This window comes from Pholis gunnellus (assembly GCF_910591455.1).
Source record: "Pholis gunnellus genome assembly, chromosome: 3".
Classification (NCBI taxonomy): Eukaryota; Metazoa; Chordata; class Actinopteri; order Perciformes; family Pholidae; genus Pholis; species Pholis gunnellus.
The window spans coordinates 10,634,137-10,652,774 of NC_136529.1; the positions used below are offsets into that span (position 1 = coordinate 10,634,137).

Below are 18,638 nucleotides of genomic sequence, written 5' to 3' on the forward strand. Positions count from 1 at the left end.
TTCTGCACGGCAAGAGGTCTGTCATATGTTAAGTGCTTATATTAGCGATTCTTATCATTGTGACATTTAATGACAGGGAAATGGAGATGACCACAAATGAGGTCACGGAGTCAGCACCATTGTACTGATGAAATATGTGAGAATACATCATCCTCTGAAGGATTAGGTATACAACAATCAAAAGAAAGAACTACATGCATTAGATTTTCAAAAAGTGTGTGTGTATGTATGTATATACTATATATATATATATATATACATACATAAACTCTAAAAAGTGTGAAGTGGTTTGAGGTGTTTGAAGTGCATGCTGGGCCTCAGTTAAGTTTGAGCGGTTGTGAAAGTAAAGGGCTACGTGTGGTTTGATGTGGAAAAATAAGTTGTTTTGGAAAAAGTTGGCTTGCTAGATCTGAAGCATTGGTCTAGAATGTTTTTGCACAAACTTTACAGTAGATCAGCATCATGATATGTTGCAATTGTTTCCACTGCAGCTAGGCTTAAATCAGCTTTAAAATAAATCAGTTCATGATGTATTTCTTATAAATAAAGCATAAACAACTAACATAAAGGTCCAGAATGGTGATAATTAAATAAAAGCACCATTAAAACCATGAGACGCATTATGACAATAGTATTAATGCTGATAAGAGTTGCTTCCACATGGGTGATTAGTTTGAGTGAGAATAGGGGATTTTCTAATCCTGTGGTCAGATGTGGCACGTGATAAAACACTGTGATTTAACTTGAAAAGTATTTCTGCATCATATTTCAGTGTACTATTTATCTAATGAGTAACCTACTTCAAACGTCCAAACCATAGTGTGTACAGATGTTCTCACGGTATAATAAAATACCGATGGTGAGTGAACAACAAAAGCGCTTCATCTGACAGTAAACATGTCCTACAGATATTTCGCAGCATAAAACAAGTTATACGACCAAAATAATTCAGCAGAAATCTCATCTTTGCATTTCAGTGACACATCACTCACCTTGCAGCGACGTGATGACAGCTCAATTGAGTTTTTGGAGTGAACTGCAGAGAGAGCAGGAGTTGCGCCTTTTCTCGTGGGAATAATACAAATATTGATAACTTCACGTCATTTAGGTAAACGGGATCACAGACAAGAACTCTGCCGTGCACTTTTGTAAATTAACATTCATACATAGGCACTAAATTGTCTGGTGCAGTCCGTGATGATACATCCTCCTGGCGCTTTAAGCGGATAAAAAATAGCTTTCGCTGTGTGGGTTTGGTGGTTTAAGATTGGCTACAAGCGCGCGATATGATTTTACACTGAACCAATAGGATTACAGGCGGCGCTTATTTAGTCACAGAGCGTCGCCCGGTCTGTAAACCACATCATGGGAGGCGTATCCCGCCCGGCGGTGCTACGGGGGAATTAAAAACAAGCTGATCTCGTCCATGACAAAGTTACGATCTGCGAAATGGTTTATGGGAGTTGTAGTGCATTTCACAGACAGCTGCCGCTTCTACGAACGACACAGACACCGCTCCAAAACTACATCTCCGCCATTTGTGAAAATAAAACACTTCTTGCATCAGCGTGTGGACCACATTTACCGGCAAAGTTACAAGCAGCTGCTCCTTGTTTTAAAGTAAAACATATTGCCAACGTTAAAGCCAATAATCAGTCCACACATAGCGGAATAGCTACCAACGGCCAGATGAAGCTCTTCGTCAGTGAAGGCAACCCGCACTGCCTGAAGGTGTTAGCTGCTTTAGAAGTGACTGGAGTTCATTGTGACGTCCAGTGTGTCAACCACGATGGTAAGACAGCATGGTTAGCTTAACATTAAAATCTAACTATAATGGTGACTAATAACTGATTCATTATAAGGGGGTTGGTCAAGTTTGTGCTGTAACTGACGGTTGTATCTTGAATAGCAAGTTACCGTTACTGTAGTCCTGATCACGTGCTAACTGTCAAGATTGACTGTCTACCTGCCTCTGAGAAGCAGCTAGAAAACTCTCTTACTGACACCACTGCTTTGTTTTGTTAAAGTGTTTATTTAGTGCAGCCTCTTGTAGCCTTTGTTTAGCAGTGCAGACTTAAAGGCGTTGAAACCTACCTGTACAGTAAACAACAGCATACCTTTCATACCTGGAACAGTCCCGGGTTTACTTGTATTAGGTTACACTGTTAAGTCATAGTGTTTCTGACCCAGTACCTTGACACGAATATTTAGATTATCTATGAATGAATATTGTTGTATTTAGGTGATTATTACACCAATGACAAATCTGGGGAATTACACATTGATTCATACTCAGTTCATCAGTCAAGTCCAGTCCTTAAAACGGGGAAAATGTGCCACATTTTAGCAGGAGATGGACACTATTCTACTTGGGGCCTGACGTCATACCACCACCTCTGTCTATAGGTACCAGGATGTATTGTGTGCCTCTGATAAACAAAATAAACTCACCAAATGTCAATTAAGGATATATCATTACACCTAAACAGAAATATATGACCATACACATACTGAATCCAAGTTTCTAAGCTCTTTGTAAGCTTGTGAGTTTGCACTCGTTAATTGCAAAGTGTCTTTTCAAAATAGGCTACAAAACCACCTGGTTTGGTCTCAGAAAAGAGCTTGGTTGGCGTTAACTTGAGTGACCAATGACTCGCATCAAGACCGAGGGACTAACCTCTCAAGTGACTGACGGCAAACTTAACACAAGGGAAGGAAACGTTGAAGTAGCACTATAAAGTTCTTTCATTGCCTCAGACAACGTCAGTGGATGAAGGAAGAACAACAGATTTTGCAGCTTTGCCAAGTCCCAAGGTAGAGCACCAGGCCATGCAATGGATATATAGAAAGAGAACTGAGTACTGAGTTGGAGGCGATGCCCCATTCAATCCTACGAAAGTTGCTCACTGTCGCATGAAGCAAAAAAGTTTGACTTCCAAGTAAAAGATTATCCGGATCTAAATATGGCCAAACTGGAAATACAACTTCCAGGTCCGTCACCTGATGCCATTGGGCCCAAAAATAATTTTTCCCTTAGACCTACATTGGGAAATTCTGTATCAGCGGTAGATACGTTTTCCAGTAAGAACACCTAAATATCCCTTATTTAAAACATTAGGTTCTAAAAGCTGTAAATGCACTAATAGCTGAATCCAGAGATATTTCCCTGCTCCGTTTATGTGAAAGAGCCTGAGACTGATGCCGGGCCAAGTGCTGGGAGGCGGGATTAAAGTAAATGCTAGTGCACTTGCTCTGTGGGCCCAAGGATGCAGAAGATCGTTGGAGGATACGGGTGATTTTATACTTGGAAGCTGAACTTTTTTTGGATTTATGCGCCACTGAGCAAACGTTCACGAACGAGGCGCTGCCTCCAACTCTATGTACAGTTCTCTTTATAAATAAATGATCATAGTTTGTATTAACAATTTAAATCTGTAAAGTAACTCTTACATAAGGCTATCACATATATGCAGGCTGGTGGAGTGAAAAGTACAATGTTAGGAAATATGAAGGTGCATAAAATAGTAATACACAAGTGAAGTACAATTACCTTAAAGTTGCGCTGAAATACAGTGCTTGATGTTATGTTAATGTTCTTTTGTACTTTCCGCCCTTGGTCAGGCCCAATACCAAGCATGTTTAAAAACTTGTACCACTTAAACTCTACATTTAAGCACAAGTTGATTACAATTGGTTTATGAAAGTTGCCTCAAATAGTGAAGACTCTTAGTATGAAGTATTTTGACTTGAACCTGCCAACAGTTTCATTTCCGTATCCGATCTGGCATATAGTGATATACATTTACTATTATTCCTTCTAGGCCCTTCAGGCTGCACCCAACAAAAAACCTTGATCGATAACCAAAGACGTGAAAACTAATTTGAATACAAAAGAAAGCGGCTAGTTTCTACAGAGAGAGGGGAAGGAAACTGATAACTGACCCACAGTTGAACATGTTTTCCAAAGAGAGGCTATTTTAATGCAACTATTTCTAAGACTTTGGGCACCACTGTGACTTAGTGTATTTCTCACTAGATGCATTGTCTTGTGGAACATCATGTCGATGCTGCTGTGTAAAGGAATTGGATTCTAATTAAATGGTGATACATCCCGGCTTTGGGCTTATGCTGAGATTGTCTCAGGCATGTGAGAGATGTGTGTCTGTGGGAGCTGGATCACAGAGATGATTAACCACGACCATCTGGCATGCAGCCTCAGTTTATGAATGAGGCGGAGTGTACTCAGATACGCTATGTATAGAAACGGTATTAAGGGTGGGGAAGTACATTGTTTTTTTTTATTTATTTTGTGCTGTATTTTGTTATTAATCAAATTATTTATTACAAAGTCTTAAATATTGCACATGCTGCACTGCTGCATTGAATTCTAGAGTCACCATACCACATCAAATTGTATTGTTAAAGTGAAGACACCAGTAAAAATGTATTAAGATAAAATAAGATAAACCTCATGTAGAGATGAATTACAGATTAAGAAGATCAAATCCATGACCTCCTAAATGACCGTTTTGGTCTTCATAGGTTATTCTAGTAATTAGTAAAGTATTGAGGCTGAGAATTTGATCACAGGATTATCCTCGAACCATTTGGGGAGTCTTGTGTTATTAGTTTGCCTTGAAGATGCAGTGTTGGATTCAAATATAATATAAGGAACTAAGAACTTCTCTCTCCCTCTCTCTCTCTCTCTCTCTCGACACACCCATTAGAAAGTTGGTTTACAGCAAGACTTTCCCAGTTGAAGAATCTCGTCGAACTAGTCCAGAAACACAACGCAAAACGATCTTGTCTGCTGTTGTGTGTGTGTGTGTATATTATTTGGTGTTATCTGAGTAAACATTGTGATTTATTTTGTATTTCCAGAGAGAGTGGTGCCCTTCCTCAGCCGTCCCGCCGTGCCAGCCCTGCTCCTGCCCAGTGGCCTGCACCTTTTCAGCCCCAATGCCATCTGCCGGTCAGTAGACTGTGGACCTTCCTTGCTTGCTCGTATCTGGATGCCAAAGCCAAGTTGGCATGAATGTGGAAGCTGCTAAATCATTGCCTCTATATAATGTTTCAGATATGCAACATCCTAAAGGGCTGCTCAGGCTTTAGTGCTGTGAGCCCCACAAATGAAATTTGAGTTGGATATCTGAAAACCTGGGCAAATAAAAGCAAAACTATACTCTACACCTCTACACCCGCTGTGGCTCAGGGACAGAGCAGATCGTCTTTGATCCCTAACTCCTCCCCTCCATGTCCATGTGTCCTTGGGCAAGGCACGTATGTGTGGTGTGAATGTTGGTTAGTCCTGATGGACATGGTGGCCATCAGTGTACGAATGGTTGTGAATGGCTGAATGACATGTATATCCATGTTCATGTGTAATTAATTGTGATGAATCCGACAGATCTTGGCAGCGTATTGATTTGGAAAATACAGTAATTATACTTTAAACAGAGGCCTGGAACAAAATCAGTGACATGTTAATGCTTTAGTGTGACCGTGATTTCATGGCAATAACATTTTGAGGCCCAATGTAATTAAGTGCTAAATGTCTGTATTTTAGCTTTGTTTGTTTGGTACATTAAATCTATATTTTTTTGAAACCGTGACTTCCTTCAGTTTTCTATTTTGTAACTCCTTAGATACCTGTTTGAAGTAAGTGGACAAGACTCCAGTGAGCTTTGCAGTCGGTGGCTTGAATGGGAGGCCACAGATCTTCAGGTAAGCTCCACATAAACCAGACCTTTCAGTTCGCTCTGTAATCTGTTGTACAAAACATTAAACCTCCTTTTGAGATGCAAACTATTTTCAGTTCACGCATTTGTACGTTCTCTCTTTGGCAGAATCCTCTTACTGTTCCTCAATGTCTTGCCAACGGGGACATAAATCCACGCAGCTAAATGATTAAAGCTCATGCTTTCGGAATAACAATGTACTGGAGAAATCTATCAGCATGCTCTGGAGGCTTTAAGAAGATGAATTGTTTAACCTCACTCATGCTTCTTTGGTTCACAGCTTGATCTCATGTCATTCAATCAATTTCTTTCTGGTTTGTCTTTTTTTTTCTTTTTTTGGTGCAGCCTGCGCTGCTGCAGTCCCTTCACCTGGCAGTGCTGCAGGGAAAAGGATCCGAGGTGTCCAAGGTCCTCCAAGGGCCCTTAAACTACATGGAGCAGAGCTTGAGCAAGGGGAACACGCCATATTTAACCGGGGTACAGCATCAACTTCCCCTGTTTTGCTAGTGCCCATTTAGTTAGCCATGTATAGCTCGAGAGTGACTGGAGATAAAGACAAACACACTGTGTATTACATGATCAAGTCAAAAGTTCACGGTGCCTCCGTGGAAGCTCGGCGGAGCTAAACTGAGCGTCTCCTCCGTGCCACATCAGGCTCCTCCGGCAACATTTCATTTTCTTCCTTTTTTCTTTTTTTTTCAGCTGCTGATGCTGAGCTAGTGATGCATTTTTAAGTTAAAAAGATTCATCTGGGGAGGAGCCCCCTTATGTTGCAGATGTGTGTGGGTGTGGGTGGGGGTGGGGATCAGCTCTCTCTGGTATTTGAAGCCCCTGTGGCAACAAGTCATCGCCGCCTGTCACATATTTCATGTGTACAGAGATATGTTTTGTTAAGTCTCTTGGTGATTGGCATGGCTTGGAGGAACCCTGTGTAAAGCCAAATAAAAACTGTGGTGAGCACACGCGCTGAGGCAGTCACAGCAGAGCACACACTCCATATTTAGGGGGATTCAAGCGCACAAAGCAATCGTGCTGAAAACAGCAGTGATGTTTTCGATGGGATGACGGGGAAGGACACATGGCGGGTTCAGGAATATTGTGTGTTAATTGCTTAAAGAACTGCTGTTCATTAAACTGTGTTGTGTTTCAGGAAGCTGTTTCAGTGGCTGATGTTGTTTTGTGGGCTGCGCTGTACCCCCTTTTATCTGACTCTTCACTAGCATTGGGTAAGTATTAATAAACCATGAACTATTTTTTTCTTAATACCTCAACTGCTCTCCTATTTTCATTTTCTGTTTTCCTTTATTATCCTTCTTCATTTATTTTATTTTCAAATGTCTTATCCATAATGTTGTGTTTTAACGGTCCTTACCGCTTCCCTTCACTTTCCTTTCTGTCTTTATTCCCTAATATCCCCCCCCCCCCCCCCCCCCCTCTACCATTTCCCTGCCTTTTTATTCAGGCGAGTGCACGTCTGTAAAGGCTTGGTTTGACCGCGGGGCTGTCATGCACAGTTGTGCTGCTCAGAAAGTGCTGCAGGGAAAAGGCCTGCAGGGCATGAAGAGCTTCATGCAGAGGCAGCCTGCCCCTCAGAGCAGCCAGTGCAGAGACGCGCAGCCATGCAACAGCAACCCTGCTGAGGTATCAGATCATTGGGATAACGATCAGACTTAAAGCATTCTTACTGAACACAAATTAGAGGGGCTTCAGTGACTACACTTGTGCTCTTGCCTCAGGAAACATGTACGCTCTGTGAGGTTTCCAAGAAAACGTCTTTTTTTTATTTTCCTTGAGCTCTAGATGCATTAACACCAATAACACATTGCAGCACGCATGTCCTGTCACACGTATCCTTTCCCACATTTTATGTCTTCACGCCGTAGCTTTTAGGAGGAAAGTTAAAGCATTCAAAGGGTTGCGAGGCTTGAATTCACCTCACTTAAACTAAGCAGGGCTCTCTTGTAAAGCAGATGCAACCTCTGTGTCAGAGTTAACCTGGCTGTATGAAAGCATGTAGAGGTTACGTCACTTTTTCTTTATCCTCGGTTCTCTTTCTTGTGTAAGCATGGGCGGATTTGAACAGGTGTCAATCACATTTTAGCAGCAGCACTCACGGCCCTTCTGCCAGAGGAAATGGCAGGGTGTGCGTATCTCCGACTGCTTAATGCTTTAGCTTCGGGTTTGAGGTCAAAAGATGAAGTGGGAGGTGGTGATACAATTCCAAAACATTGGCGGTTCTTGATAAGGATCGCCCCTGTTAGAAAGGGGAAAATCACTAACTCCATACAGTAGGATTCTAGTGACGGTCATCAATAGGTTTGTGAATTTGAATTCTGTTACACTGAACATGATACCAACACATTACTCAAAGTACCATTTAGAGTGTTTGGCCACAGCAATAATATAAACAGGTTTTTCTTTGTTTAATTCCAAGCTGGTGATTCTCTGTATCTAAATGCTTGTTTAGGGTGAGGAAAGTGAGCGTGCGGTGTCCGTAGAGGAGATGGAGGCAGCTGCTCTCACCTGGAGCAAAGGTCTGAACGCCTGTCCGTTGGCTATAGACAGACAACACCCCATGTAAGTAAGAAACAGTGCTGTTTCCCACTCTAGACACGAAGCAGATGCTCTTATTCAGGGTAACTTTCAGTGAGTGTGTGTGTGTTGCAGTTTAACAGTTTAGGATGTTATTTGATGTTGTGGGGATCACATCACCAAAGACCCACAAACCAAAATGTTACCTAGCAACTACATTTCCAAACTCCTGAAAAGAACATCTGTCACCGGCAGAAGAGTCGAGTGAATTGAGCTGTAACATGTAGAAATTTGACCCTGAGGCGATAAACCAAACTCTTAAGGAGTTACAAGATAGGAATATTAAGGTGAGACACTGCAGGCAAAAACATCTTTTTTTTTTCATGCTGTAGCCAATTTTGAGATATGGAGCTCTTTCGCCTCCATAACACGTCTTCTTTCAAACTAGTGGAAAGTAAATCAATTAGGGAAATGTCACGGTGATATCTATTCGTTACATTGTTTACCCTATTCCTCTGTGGTGTCTTTCAAAATGTCTGGAATTTTAAAATACAAATCTTTAAAGGCTGTTTTGTCTTCATTAGCACTTACATACACCACACTACAGTTACTTTCCTGTCAATATTCTGTTTTTACTGAGGGGATGTGTTCATCTATCATTCATAGCCTGATTCATGGAACATTTTATTCTTAAAAACATGGAGAAAATGACATTTCTTTATAACTGTTGACAGTATTTTCTGATTTATGGAGTGATACAAAGAGATATCCAAAATTCCCCTTTCTGTTTTGGAAGTTTTAATGGTGATATTGATTAGTCAAAATGTTTACCCCGCCTGTAGTGTCTCCCCTTAAAGCCCGTATCTGTTTGTTTCCCATCAGTTTGCCACAGGAGGGCAAGCGAAACCTCCTTGTGACCAGTGCCTTGCCTTATGTCAACAACGTCCCTCACCTGGGCAACATCATTGGCTGCGTCCTCAGCGCTGATGCCTTCTGCAGGTTTGAATTGAACCTTTTCTACAATACAATAAAAGCCGTCTATCTTATTCTTCCCCACCAACTGCTCATCCATTCTCCCATTTTTCTCTTCACCTTCTCCAGCTTTCTTCCTCACTTATTCACTCTGTAAACTCCCCATCGTCATCTCGCTTTTGCTCTTTTTTTCATCCTTTCTCCATTTCTTTGGTCTTTCTCTGTCACTGTACTGACTCCGTGCGTCTTCTCCTCGAAGGTATGGCCGTCTGCGAGGCTGGAACCTCCTGTTTATATGTGGCACGGACGAGTATGGCACAGCTACGGAGAACAAGGCCAGAGAGGAGGGTCTGACACCGCAGCAGATCTGCGACAAGTACCATGCCATTCATTCCGACATCTACAAGTGGTTCCAGATTGACTTCGACTTTTTTGGCAGAACCACAACCGAGAAGCAGACGGAGTAAGTGGAAGCAGGGAAGAAGGCTTTAGTTGGGAAAATGTCAAGACGCGGCTTTTCTTTCATCACACTCAAAGTTGAACCACAAAGCTAAAGATAAAGCTAAACAGGGAGTTCTCCAATAATAATCCAGAGCTCGCTTCACGACCTGGGTCCTCTCTTGGGTCGCATGTGGTGCTGATGCTGCTCGGCATTGGTGTGAAAGGGCAAACGCGTTTCCATTCGATTACTATACAGCTACGTAACATAAGATTACTACTATAATCTTGCAGTAGATACTGGTGTGGATGTCTAGCCCTCTCAAGCATACATTCTACTCTCCCTAATCTCAGAGATTATTGACCGTGATTAAAGAATGTAAGGACATTTACCAAACAAAAGAATAAAAGCCAACAAGAAATCATTGGCAGAGTGGATCGAGGAAAAAATAAATTGGACGTTCGGTAGTAAAGTTATCTATTTTATGATATTGATGACGTAACTCAAGCCTGGAGGTGAAATGTATTGTTTCAAAGCTATGGATTGTTGCTCTAAGGAATTATTGAAACAATGGAGTTGGTGTGGATTCTTGTCAGAGTGGTGCATGGATCAGGTGTCAGATTATGTTTTGGTTGTGTGGGTCTTTAAATAAAACATGGAGAGATTATTTATTTATATTTTTTCTTCAGTTAAAATGAGACTTTAATCCTTGAGCTTGTACATAGAAAGGGATTACAAAGATAAAAACGTGTGTTGTTTTGTGGGCTTTGCTTTGATAAGTAACACATAAAAGGCATCAAACACCATCCACCACAATCTTTTTCTTTGAGAAATGAAAACGGCCCACAGATGAAAGACTTTTGTCTTGATTCATGAAAAGTACTTTAGATGTTGGGTCTTATATTTGACCTGCACCAAAGGTTACCAAAAGCTTTTTGTACCACTTCACTTCATGTTTAATGTCAACAAATGAACAACGCGCACTCTCTTCTAGTACATTGCAATATTTATTGCTATATCGATCCAAAAGGTTTACGTCATTTTCTAGCCAACAGCGAAGAGACGTATCGATCTGAGTCGGGAAACAAAAATGAGGTCAGGGTCTAATGACTAGTCAGTGTGTTCATGCACCTTTTTGAACTACAATTCTTTTCCTCGCATCCCGGGCACAACCCTCGAACTATGTTTGTCCTCTCTTATCCTTTCAGGATTGCCCAGAACATTTTCTGGAGAGTCCACAAGCATGGCTTCCTCTTGGAAGACACGGTGGAGCAACTGCGTTGTGAAAACTGCAAGCGCTTCCTCGCCGACCGCTTCGTAGAGGGCATCTGTCCCCACTGCAGCTACCCAGAAGCTCGCGGTGACCAGTGTGACAAGTGCGGGCGGCTCATCAATGCCGTGGAGCTGAGGGTGAGTTGGAAGAAGCGCGTTGACGATAAAAGGCGAGAAGAGGATGATCATGATGCATCTTGCCGATTATTGCCATTAATTGACTGTTGGATAGAGAATGCTGGCGTTAGCAATTGGTTTAACATTTCTGTTTGATCATTATCGACGGCTGTCCCTTTCAGGAACCCCAGTGTAAAGTTTGCAGGCAGACTCCAGTTGTAAGCTCCTCCAAACATCTTTTCTTGGACCTGCCAAAGGTATGTCTTTCACACTGCATTGTAACGAGCTGGGTAGTCCATTCTGCAGTTCAGACAAAGCTTTCTTTGCTCACAGAGTTGGCCTGTTTTCGAAAGTACAAACATCAAGTGTAGGGTAGATTTAAAAGTCAGACAGCTTGTTATCACGCTTGTCATTATATTACATAAACGGCTTTACTCTTCTCCGGAGCTGTGGTTTGGGGTAATGACGTTTGATGTTCTTGTCGGCCATTTTCATTCTCGCTCCTTCTCTCGTGCAGCTAGAGCCTCAGTTGGAGCAGTGGCTGGACAAGTCAACCAGCACAGGAGACTGGACAGCTAATGCCAAACAGATCACTCGCTCCTGGCTGAGAGATGGACTCAAACCTCGCTGCATCACCAGGGACCTGCGCTGGGGAACACCAGTACCTCATCCGGACTTTAAAGAGAAGGTCTGCTATTGTCACCTAGAGTAAAAACCATTTTTTTCACATTAAAAATCTTGCTATTTGCGTGTTTGTAGTTCATCATAGAGTAAAAAAGATGCACACTCCACTATGTTTTTTTTTTATTGAAGCATAATTAAGCCCTACCACTCAGCCCTACCTGCTGAGAAGAAAATGAATGCAAACACTTAATATATAAGGTCAGGTTCCTAATTAAACAGTGAAAATAACTCTGCACTTCATTAGCTGCTTATAAATGCAGTGACTGATGCAGTGACTGATGATACTGCAGTGCTCTCATAGCACACTGGGAGACGCTCTGGGTCGGGCATGTCTAAACATGTTGTAACACTGACCGCTTTTTTTAGTGCTCTCATCTAAATGTCTCCAAACACTGATACATAAGGGAATTTTACTGAAGTTACGTTGTGCATCTTGAAGATTTTTCATTCCTCCTCAGTTTTAGTAAAATTCAAATGATACCGAATTCATTTCTTTAACACAAAGTCTCTCTCTTGCTGCTTCTGCAGGTGTTTTACGTGTGGTTTGACGCCCCCATTGGTTATCTCTCCATTACCGCCAACTACACCGACCAATGGGAGAAGTGGTGGAAGAATCCTAATCAGGTAACCAACCCCCCCCACGGACACACGCGTCAGGAGTTATGAGCCGAGCAGAGTACTGATGCACGAGCTTGGCACAGATTGCGTCCTCTTTACAACACAGAATGGGTCCGATTGCTTTTTTCATTGCTCCATCTGGTCTTTTGCACTCTGCGTTACAAACGCTGTGTTATTTCTGGCCCCATATAATAACCCCAATGTGATACAGATGAAGACATAACCTCTTTGATTATAAATTAAATGCACAATCAGTTTTGTAATCACCGCTACAATATACACGCAGTATAATGTTGAGGAGACAAAACAGAGCTTTTGTACTTTGTGGTTAGATTCCTCCCCTCTTAAGATGAAAGTCTCAGCAGCATCAGTCTTCCATAGGTTTACCTGATGGTTGTTGGTCATGATGCTGTCATCAGCTTTACTACATGACATTTTGTGTGTACACAGAACTTCCCACACATACTGTATATTATCAAGTGTGTTCATTTACATGTAGACTTCATTGAACTGTAAGATCTTTTTTTTTTTTGTAAATCATCTAATCTCTCTTCATCTGAAACCTCAGGACTGAGCATCTGTTGTGCGTGCATGTGCGTGCGTGTGCGCGTGTGTTTGTGTGTGTGTGTGTGTGTGTGCGCAGAGAAAGAGAGATGGGGGTTGGGGAGAGCTGATAAGTCCTCTTTGAACCGAATGATCTCATGATGATCTAATATGATGTCATCCTCACAGTGCAGTGTTCTGTCTCTGCCACTAGGTGGAGCTGTACAATTTCATGGCCAAAGACAACGTGCCATTCCACAGTGTGGTGTTTCCCTGCTCCCTACTGGGAGCGCAGGACAACTACACTCTGGTCAGCCACCTCATCGCCACTGGTAAGCACTTATTACACCAGTGTATTAATTATGCATGTGTTATTTGACTAATTTGGATCCTCTCTGTTTGGCAGTTAATGCAACACAGACGTCATGAATGATCGCACTCACGCTGAGGTTCAGCTTTGAGAGTAATTCATGCTGTAACTTCCCCACAGAGTATCTGAATTACGAGGACACAAAGTTCTCCAAGAGCCGTGGTGTGGGTGTGTTTGGAGACATGGCCAAGGACACGGGCATCCCGTCAGATGTGTGGCGGTTCTACCTCCTCTATGTGCGTCCAGAGGGACAGGATTCAGCCTTCTCCTGGGCTGACATGGCTCTGAAGAACAACTCTGAGCTGCTCAACAACTTGGGCAACTTCATCAACAGGTTGATGAGAGTCGTATGTTTTTAAAATGAATTCATTCGTTCCATCTGTGATTAGCAGACTTTCACTAATGACCCTAACAAGATAACCTGCACCAATCTCCTCATGCTACTTGTTCCCAGCCTTCTGACTTTGGGACATTTTCAGCGTGTTACGGTTTATTTTTTTTATTGAAATTGTTTTGATCGGCCAACATTAGTCACCAGGGAAATAAAGAAAATGGGGCAATCCACCTCAAGTTGCTCACATTTTGTTCATAATAAGTTCCACTCAAAAAGTAAATATGCAGCACAACTGTCATCCAGTCCAATTAACCACTAAGTTTTCAAATTGTTGTACTCAATGAAAATAAAGTCTGTTAGAGCAGTAACTATTACAGGAGACTCACCCTAGTTTTCTAAATTTGTTTGGGATGGCGTAATTTAGCCTCGATTACATCGCCTCAAATGATTTTTAAAAGATCAGGGTTAAATCCCACATCAAAGATTTTTCTCAGCAGCTTTTTTTTCAAAGTACCTTGATCTTCAAAATTGGTCTCGGGCAGCAACGTTGATGCCTAATTGGTTCAAAAATATCTTGTAGATTGCATCCAGCCTGAGGTGTTGGAGGTAAAAAGTATTCTGCTTCAGAAAGGAGTTTCTGTCCCTGCCTGGATCCAGTTACTACATCATTAGCGACAGTGTGTCCATCTTGGGCCCGCTTTTTCAAATTGGTAAACGTTTCGGGGCTGTGGTGTTCCAGCTAATCGCTGTTGTTCAATTGAAACGCTGACTCACAATTTCCGCTTGTCAGACTGACACGGGTAAATCCTTTTATACAAGCCGGCAAATATGACTTTATTGATTACGATGTCTCAGTTTTCGTATTGGTAAGAATGTCGCTCTTTATTTTCCCCAAGGTGAAAAATCTCACGGCTTTAGTTTGTCTTAGTAAATTAGTTCCGCTAATTAAAAGACTCTAAAATAAATTTAGAAGGCAGGTCACACAAAGTTCATGCTCACACATCAAAAATCGCAGTTCATTGTTAATTTGACAGTGGTCTGGCAGACCTTCCTCAGAGGCTGAGAGATGTGTAAAATATTGAACAGTCTGTTGCATCAGACATGACAAAAACGTTCTCACTACCACCATCTTCCTGATGTACACATAAAAGTCCTTTTAAAAAGAATCACTGGCTCCAGACACGGCTACAGTGTAGAGGCGATGCAGCACACCGTTGTGTTAGTTTACACTAGCAGAGCACTGTATTTCATCTGGCAACAAAATCTATAATTTATAAACAATTAGCAAGTCAAGCAACGTGGCCTTCTCTCATTTTGCTCCCTCCCCCCCTCTCTCGCTGCCTTTCTCACTCCTTTCCCATAGGTTTCCCTGACCCCCCCCCCCCATTTCTTTTCTTTTTTTTATCTGTCTTGTTAAGACCTTCTTCTCCCTCTCACCTCCAGAGCTGGCATGTTTGTCACTAAGTTCTTCGAAGGCAGTGTGCCCGTGATGGAGCTACAGCAGGAAGAGAAGAAGCTCCTGGCTCTGGTGGGCTGGGAGCTGCAGCAATACATCCAGCTCATGGACAAAGTCAAGTAAGGCTAAAGGGCTCACATACTCTACCTGTCAAAAGGTTGATGTTGGGGTATCATTTATTTGAAATGATTAGATTAATTCAGTCATTTAAAATGATTCATATATGTAAATTGTCATTGAAAGTAAGAAATATTAGTAGATAAGCCCATATTTGGACCTCTACTGAAGTAGATTCTGTATAATAAGTCTTCTGTCAGTGTCACACTTGTCATCAATTTTCCTGTGAAACTTTCCACCAGAATCCGCGACGCTCTGAGACACATCCTCAACATCTCTCGCCATGGCAACCAGTACATTCAGGTCAATGAACCCTGGAAGAAGATTAAGGGAGGAGACGCAGAGAGGTGAGAAGGCCTTGACCAGTTCAACACAATCCGCACCGCTGTGGATTCACACGAGGTAGAAAGATCTGTGTTGCAGATGTGTAAATTCAGATTAAAACGCAGGCGGACGGCTCACCTTTTTAGAAAAATGATTCCTTTATTCACAATCGTGTGTCTTAATTTGATTCAGTACCAATTGAATTCATGAAAAAATATTTGTAATGAACAGAGAAGTAGTGTTCTGTCCATTGTAAGATTAACAAAAACCCTTTTTAGATTCATGATCTGTTTGACTGATCCCTGTCTCTCCCCTTCAGGCAGCGTGCGGGCACGGTCACCGGTGTGTCCGTGAATATCGCCTGCTTGCTGTCGGTGATGCTGCTGCCGTACATGCCAGCTGTCAGCCAAACCATCAGGGATCAACTCAATGCCCCTCAGTCTTGCGTCAACACCATGCTGCAAGGCACTGGCACCTTTGTTTGTTGCCTGAGTGCCGGCCACCGCATCGGCACTGTGAGTATGACCTGCAGAAAGTACACACACACGCGCACACACACACACGGTTCATACATTCAAACCTGTGGAACCTCCTGTATGTTGACGCCGGGTGATACAATGAGGATGCAACAGTCTGTCAATATTTTAGTACTCTGGAGGACATTGTAGTCGTGTGAACGCACACACACACACACACACTTAAGAATAATAGACAAGACGGTGTTTTGAGGCTACAGCGAGTTTCTCTCAGGCCACTTGTCCCTTCAGGCTTGATTGTGGTGACCAGTGTCTGCAGCAGCCTGAGGTCCGTATTCAAGGAGCAGCAGACGAGACTGTTCTAATGTCAAACTAACGAAGCGCACACAATGCTTTGACAAATCACGTAATGCTGCATTGAAGAGTTGTGATCGTGATCGAAAAAGTTATCGTCTCACTTAGTTGCATAATCCTCGTTGTTCAAAGACGAGCACAGAGTCTCCAGGTTCAATTTTCCAGCCACACCGGCCTTCGGCTGGATCGACAATCCTTTTTAAATGATCGTGCATGTATTCGTTTGATTTCCTACCTACTCGTTCACTCTGCCAACCCCTTTTATTCCCAGGTCAGTCCGTTGTTTCAGAAACTGGAGGTGGACCAGATCGAGGCTTTGAAGAAGAGATTTGGTGGACAGCAGGTATGTGATGTTTATGATCTCTAATGGTCTGTGCATGAGTTCACACAGGTCTTGTAGTAATATAGGTCGACTATTAATGAAATAAGAATTGATAATGCATTGCCATTCAGGGGCTTCTGTCAGACTGTTGCCCCGAACATTAATTTGTTTGTAATTGGAGTATCTTTTGAAACGGAGCACAGCAGACGCACTGTAAATGTTTAATAAATGGTGTTTTACGCATCATCATATAGATAAAAATAACCCCTTTTTTTTTTTTAACTTCTCCTCAAACGCCCCTCTCTAGCCTGAAGATGAACCACCTAAAAAAAAGGTATCGAGTGGTATTTGCTGTGAAGAGTCACTCCTCACTGGTTCTGCTGTGTCACTATTGATTACCGCATGCCTTCACTGACACTAGCAGCTCATCTAACGTCCTCCTACTTAGTATTTTACTCTCACCCCTGTGTGTCCAGTGTGATTCACTGTCCATTCACACTTCATGACTCATAAAATCCTGTCGGCATTTTGAGTGAAGAGTGTTATTGTCTGAAACAAAGCGAGTCATCTCTAGAAATAATAACCATCAAAAACATTCTCATCTGTCTGTTTTCGCCCTCAGACGACAGCTCAGAGCGCTGGCAGCACTCAGCCTGCCGCTGTGCCAGCTGCTGCTGCTGCTGAGGTGGCGTCGGTGAACGGAGTGGACCCAGAAAAAGCCAAGCAGCTCACACAGGCTGTGACTGACCAGGTGAGATTGCTGGTTGGTGGCAACCCACAGTTGAGCCATCAACTGTCAACCCAATCCTTCCATTTTGGAATCAATCCATCATTAGAACAGAACTATAGGCAAAAAAATGTCAATACGATTATTTGAATTGCATTGTTTTGTCTTTATATTAATCTTTATGACAGGAATTAAACAGATGGCATTTTTCGTAAGGAGCAAAAACGATCTTCGTAAAATACAATTCACGCGCAACAAACTGGCCGCTGAAATACATCGTGGCTAATTTTAAAAGCGACATCTAATCAGTATCTTTATTTGCATAGTTATCGTTTGTTTGTAATCAATTGGTCAAAGTAGTATTTTCTCCAAATTTATGATCTTTGAAATTTTCTGTTATATTCACAACTATAAATGCGACCGTTGAATTTTTGGGGATCAATTGTTTAAATTCTCAGCATTTCCAAATGAAGACAGACGCGTTTAATTACTAACTCCCAGATTGACGCCTTACTTACTTATTGCTCACTATATTTGACAAGAAAGCTGCCAACCTCTATTTGTCAATAAAAGCTGAATGTTAAATGAAAACCAAATTTCGGTGAGAGAAATCTATTAAAGCCTGACATTTTGTCTACCACAGGGGGAAAAGGTGAGAGCACTCAAAGCCCAGAAGGCGGAGAAGGCCGTGATCACAGCAGAGGTGGCCAAACTGTTGGACCTTAAGAAACAGCTGGCTGTGGCTGAGGGGAAGAGCCCTGAGCCTGCTCCTCAGAAGGGCAAGAAGAAGTGAAAGCAAAATGGAGGTGGTTAGTGAGGGGAAGGAAAGAGTAGAATGGTTTGAGGTATTGTGGCGAATGGGGACAAGATGTACACTAAAAGAGAGATGAGGGTATTACCTTAAGGCAAAGCCGTGACAGGATCTAAGACAATGTGGTGTTGGCACTGAGGACTAATGAAATGCTGGATGGGCCGACGGGGAAATGAAAACACACAAAGAGACTGGAATGAATACAGCTACAGAAAGGAGGGATTTTTACAAATCCCTACACCAAAAGAAACTGATTTTATACTCTCCCTGTGATAGAGTCAGCATACGGTATTAGTGTTGGAAGGTGTGTTGTACATTTAAAGACTTTTTTTTTTATCCCCCAGAATTCTTTTTTTATTTTTCCTCAATTTGCTACAAATACCTTTTTGGGATCCAGAAAATAAATTGATTAAATTCACTTGAAATTGTCTT

The 18,638-nt window shown here is 42.1% G+C and overlaps 1 protein-coding gene across 2 annotated transcripts; it reads left to right on the top strand.

The window, feature by feature from the left end:
• The first annotated feature begins 1,571 nt into the window (after positions 1-1,571).
• mars1 (methionyl-tRNA synthetase 1) lies at positions 1,572-18,607 on the top strand. Of its 2 annotated transcripts, XM_079186401.1 has the most exons (22): positions 1,572-1,792; positions 4,882-4,972; positions 5,646-5,724; positions 6,084-6,215; positions 6,889-6,964; positions 7,201-7,379; positions 8,206-8,315; positions 9,153-9,269; positions 9,502-9,705; positions 10,890-11,091; positions 11,253-11,327; positions 11,588-11,758; positions 12,283-12,378; positions 13,130-13,247; positions 13,406-13,619; positions 15,063-15,194; positions 15,435-15,539; positions 15,836-16,031; positions 16,618-16,689; positions 16,976-17,002; positions 17,291-17,419; positions 18,039-18,607. In XM_079186401.1, the coding sequence occupies exons 1-22, from the start codon at positions 1,690-1,692 to the stop codon at positions 18,186-18,188; spliced, it is 2,778 nt and encodes a 925-aa protein (XP_079042527.1). In that variant the 5' UTR covers positions 1,572-1,689; the 3' UTR covers positions 18,189-18,607. The 2 variants fall into 2 exon arrangements, with proteins under 2 accessions (XP_079042527.1, XP_079042528.1); XM_079186402.1 differs by lacking the exon at positions 16,976-17,002 and having other exon boundaries at positions 18,039-18,604.
• The last annotated feature ends 31 nt before the right edge of the window (positions 18,608-18,638 follow it).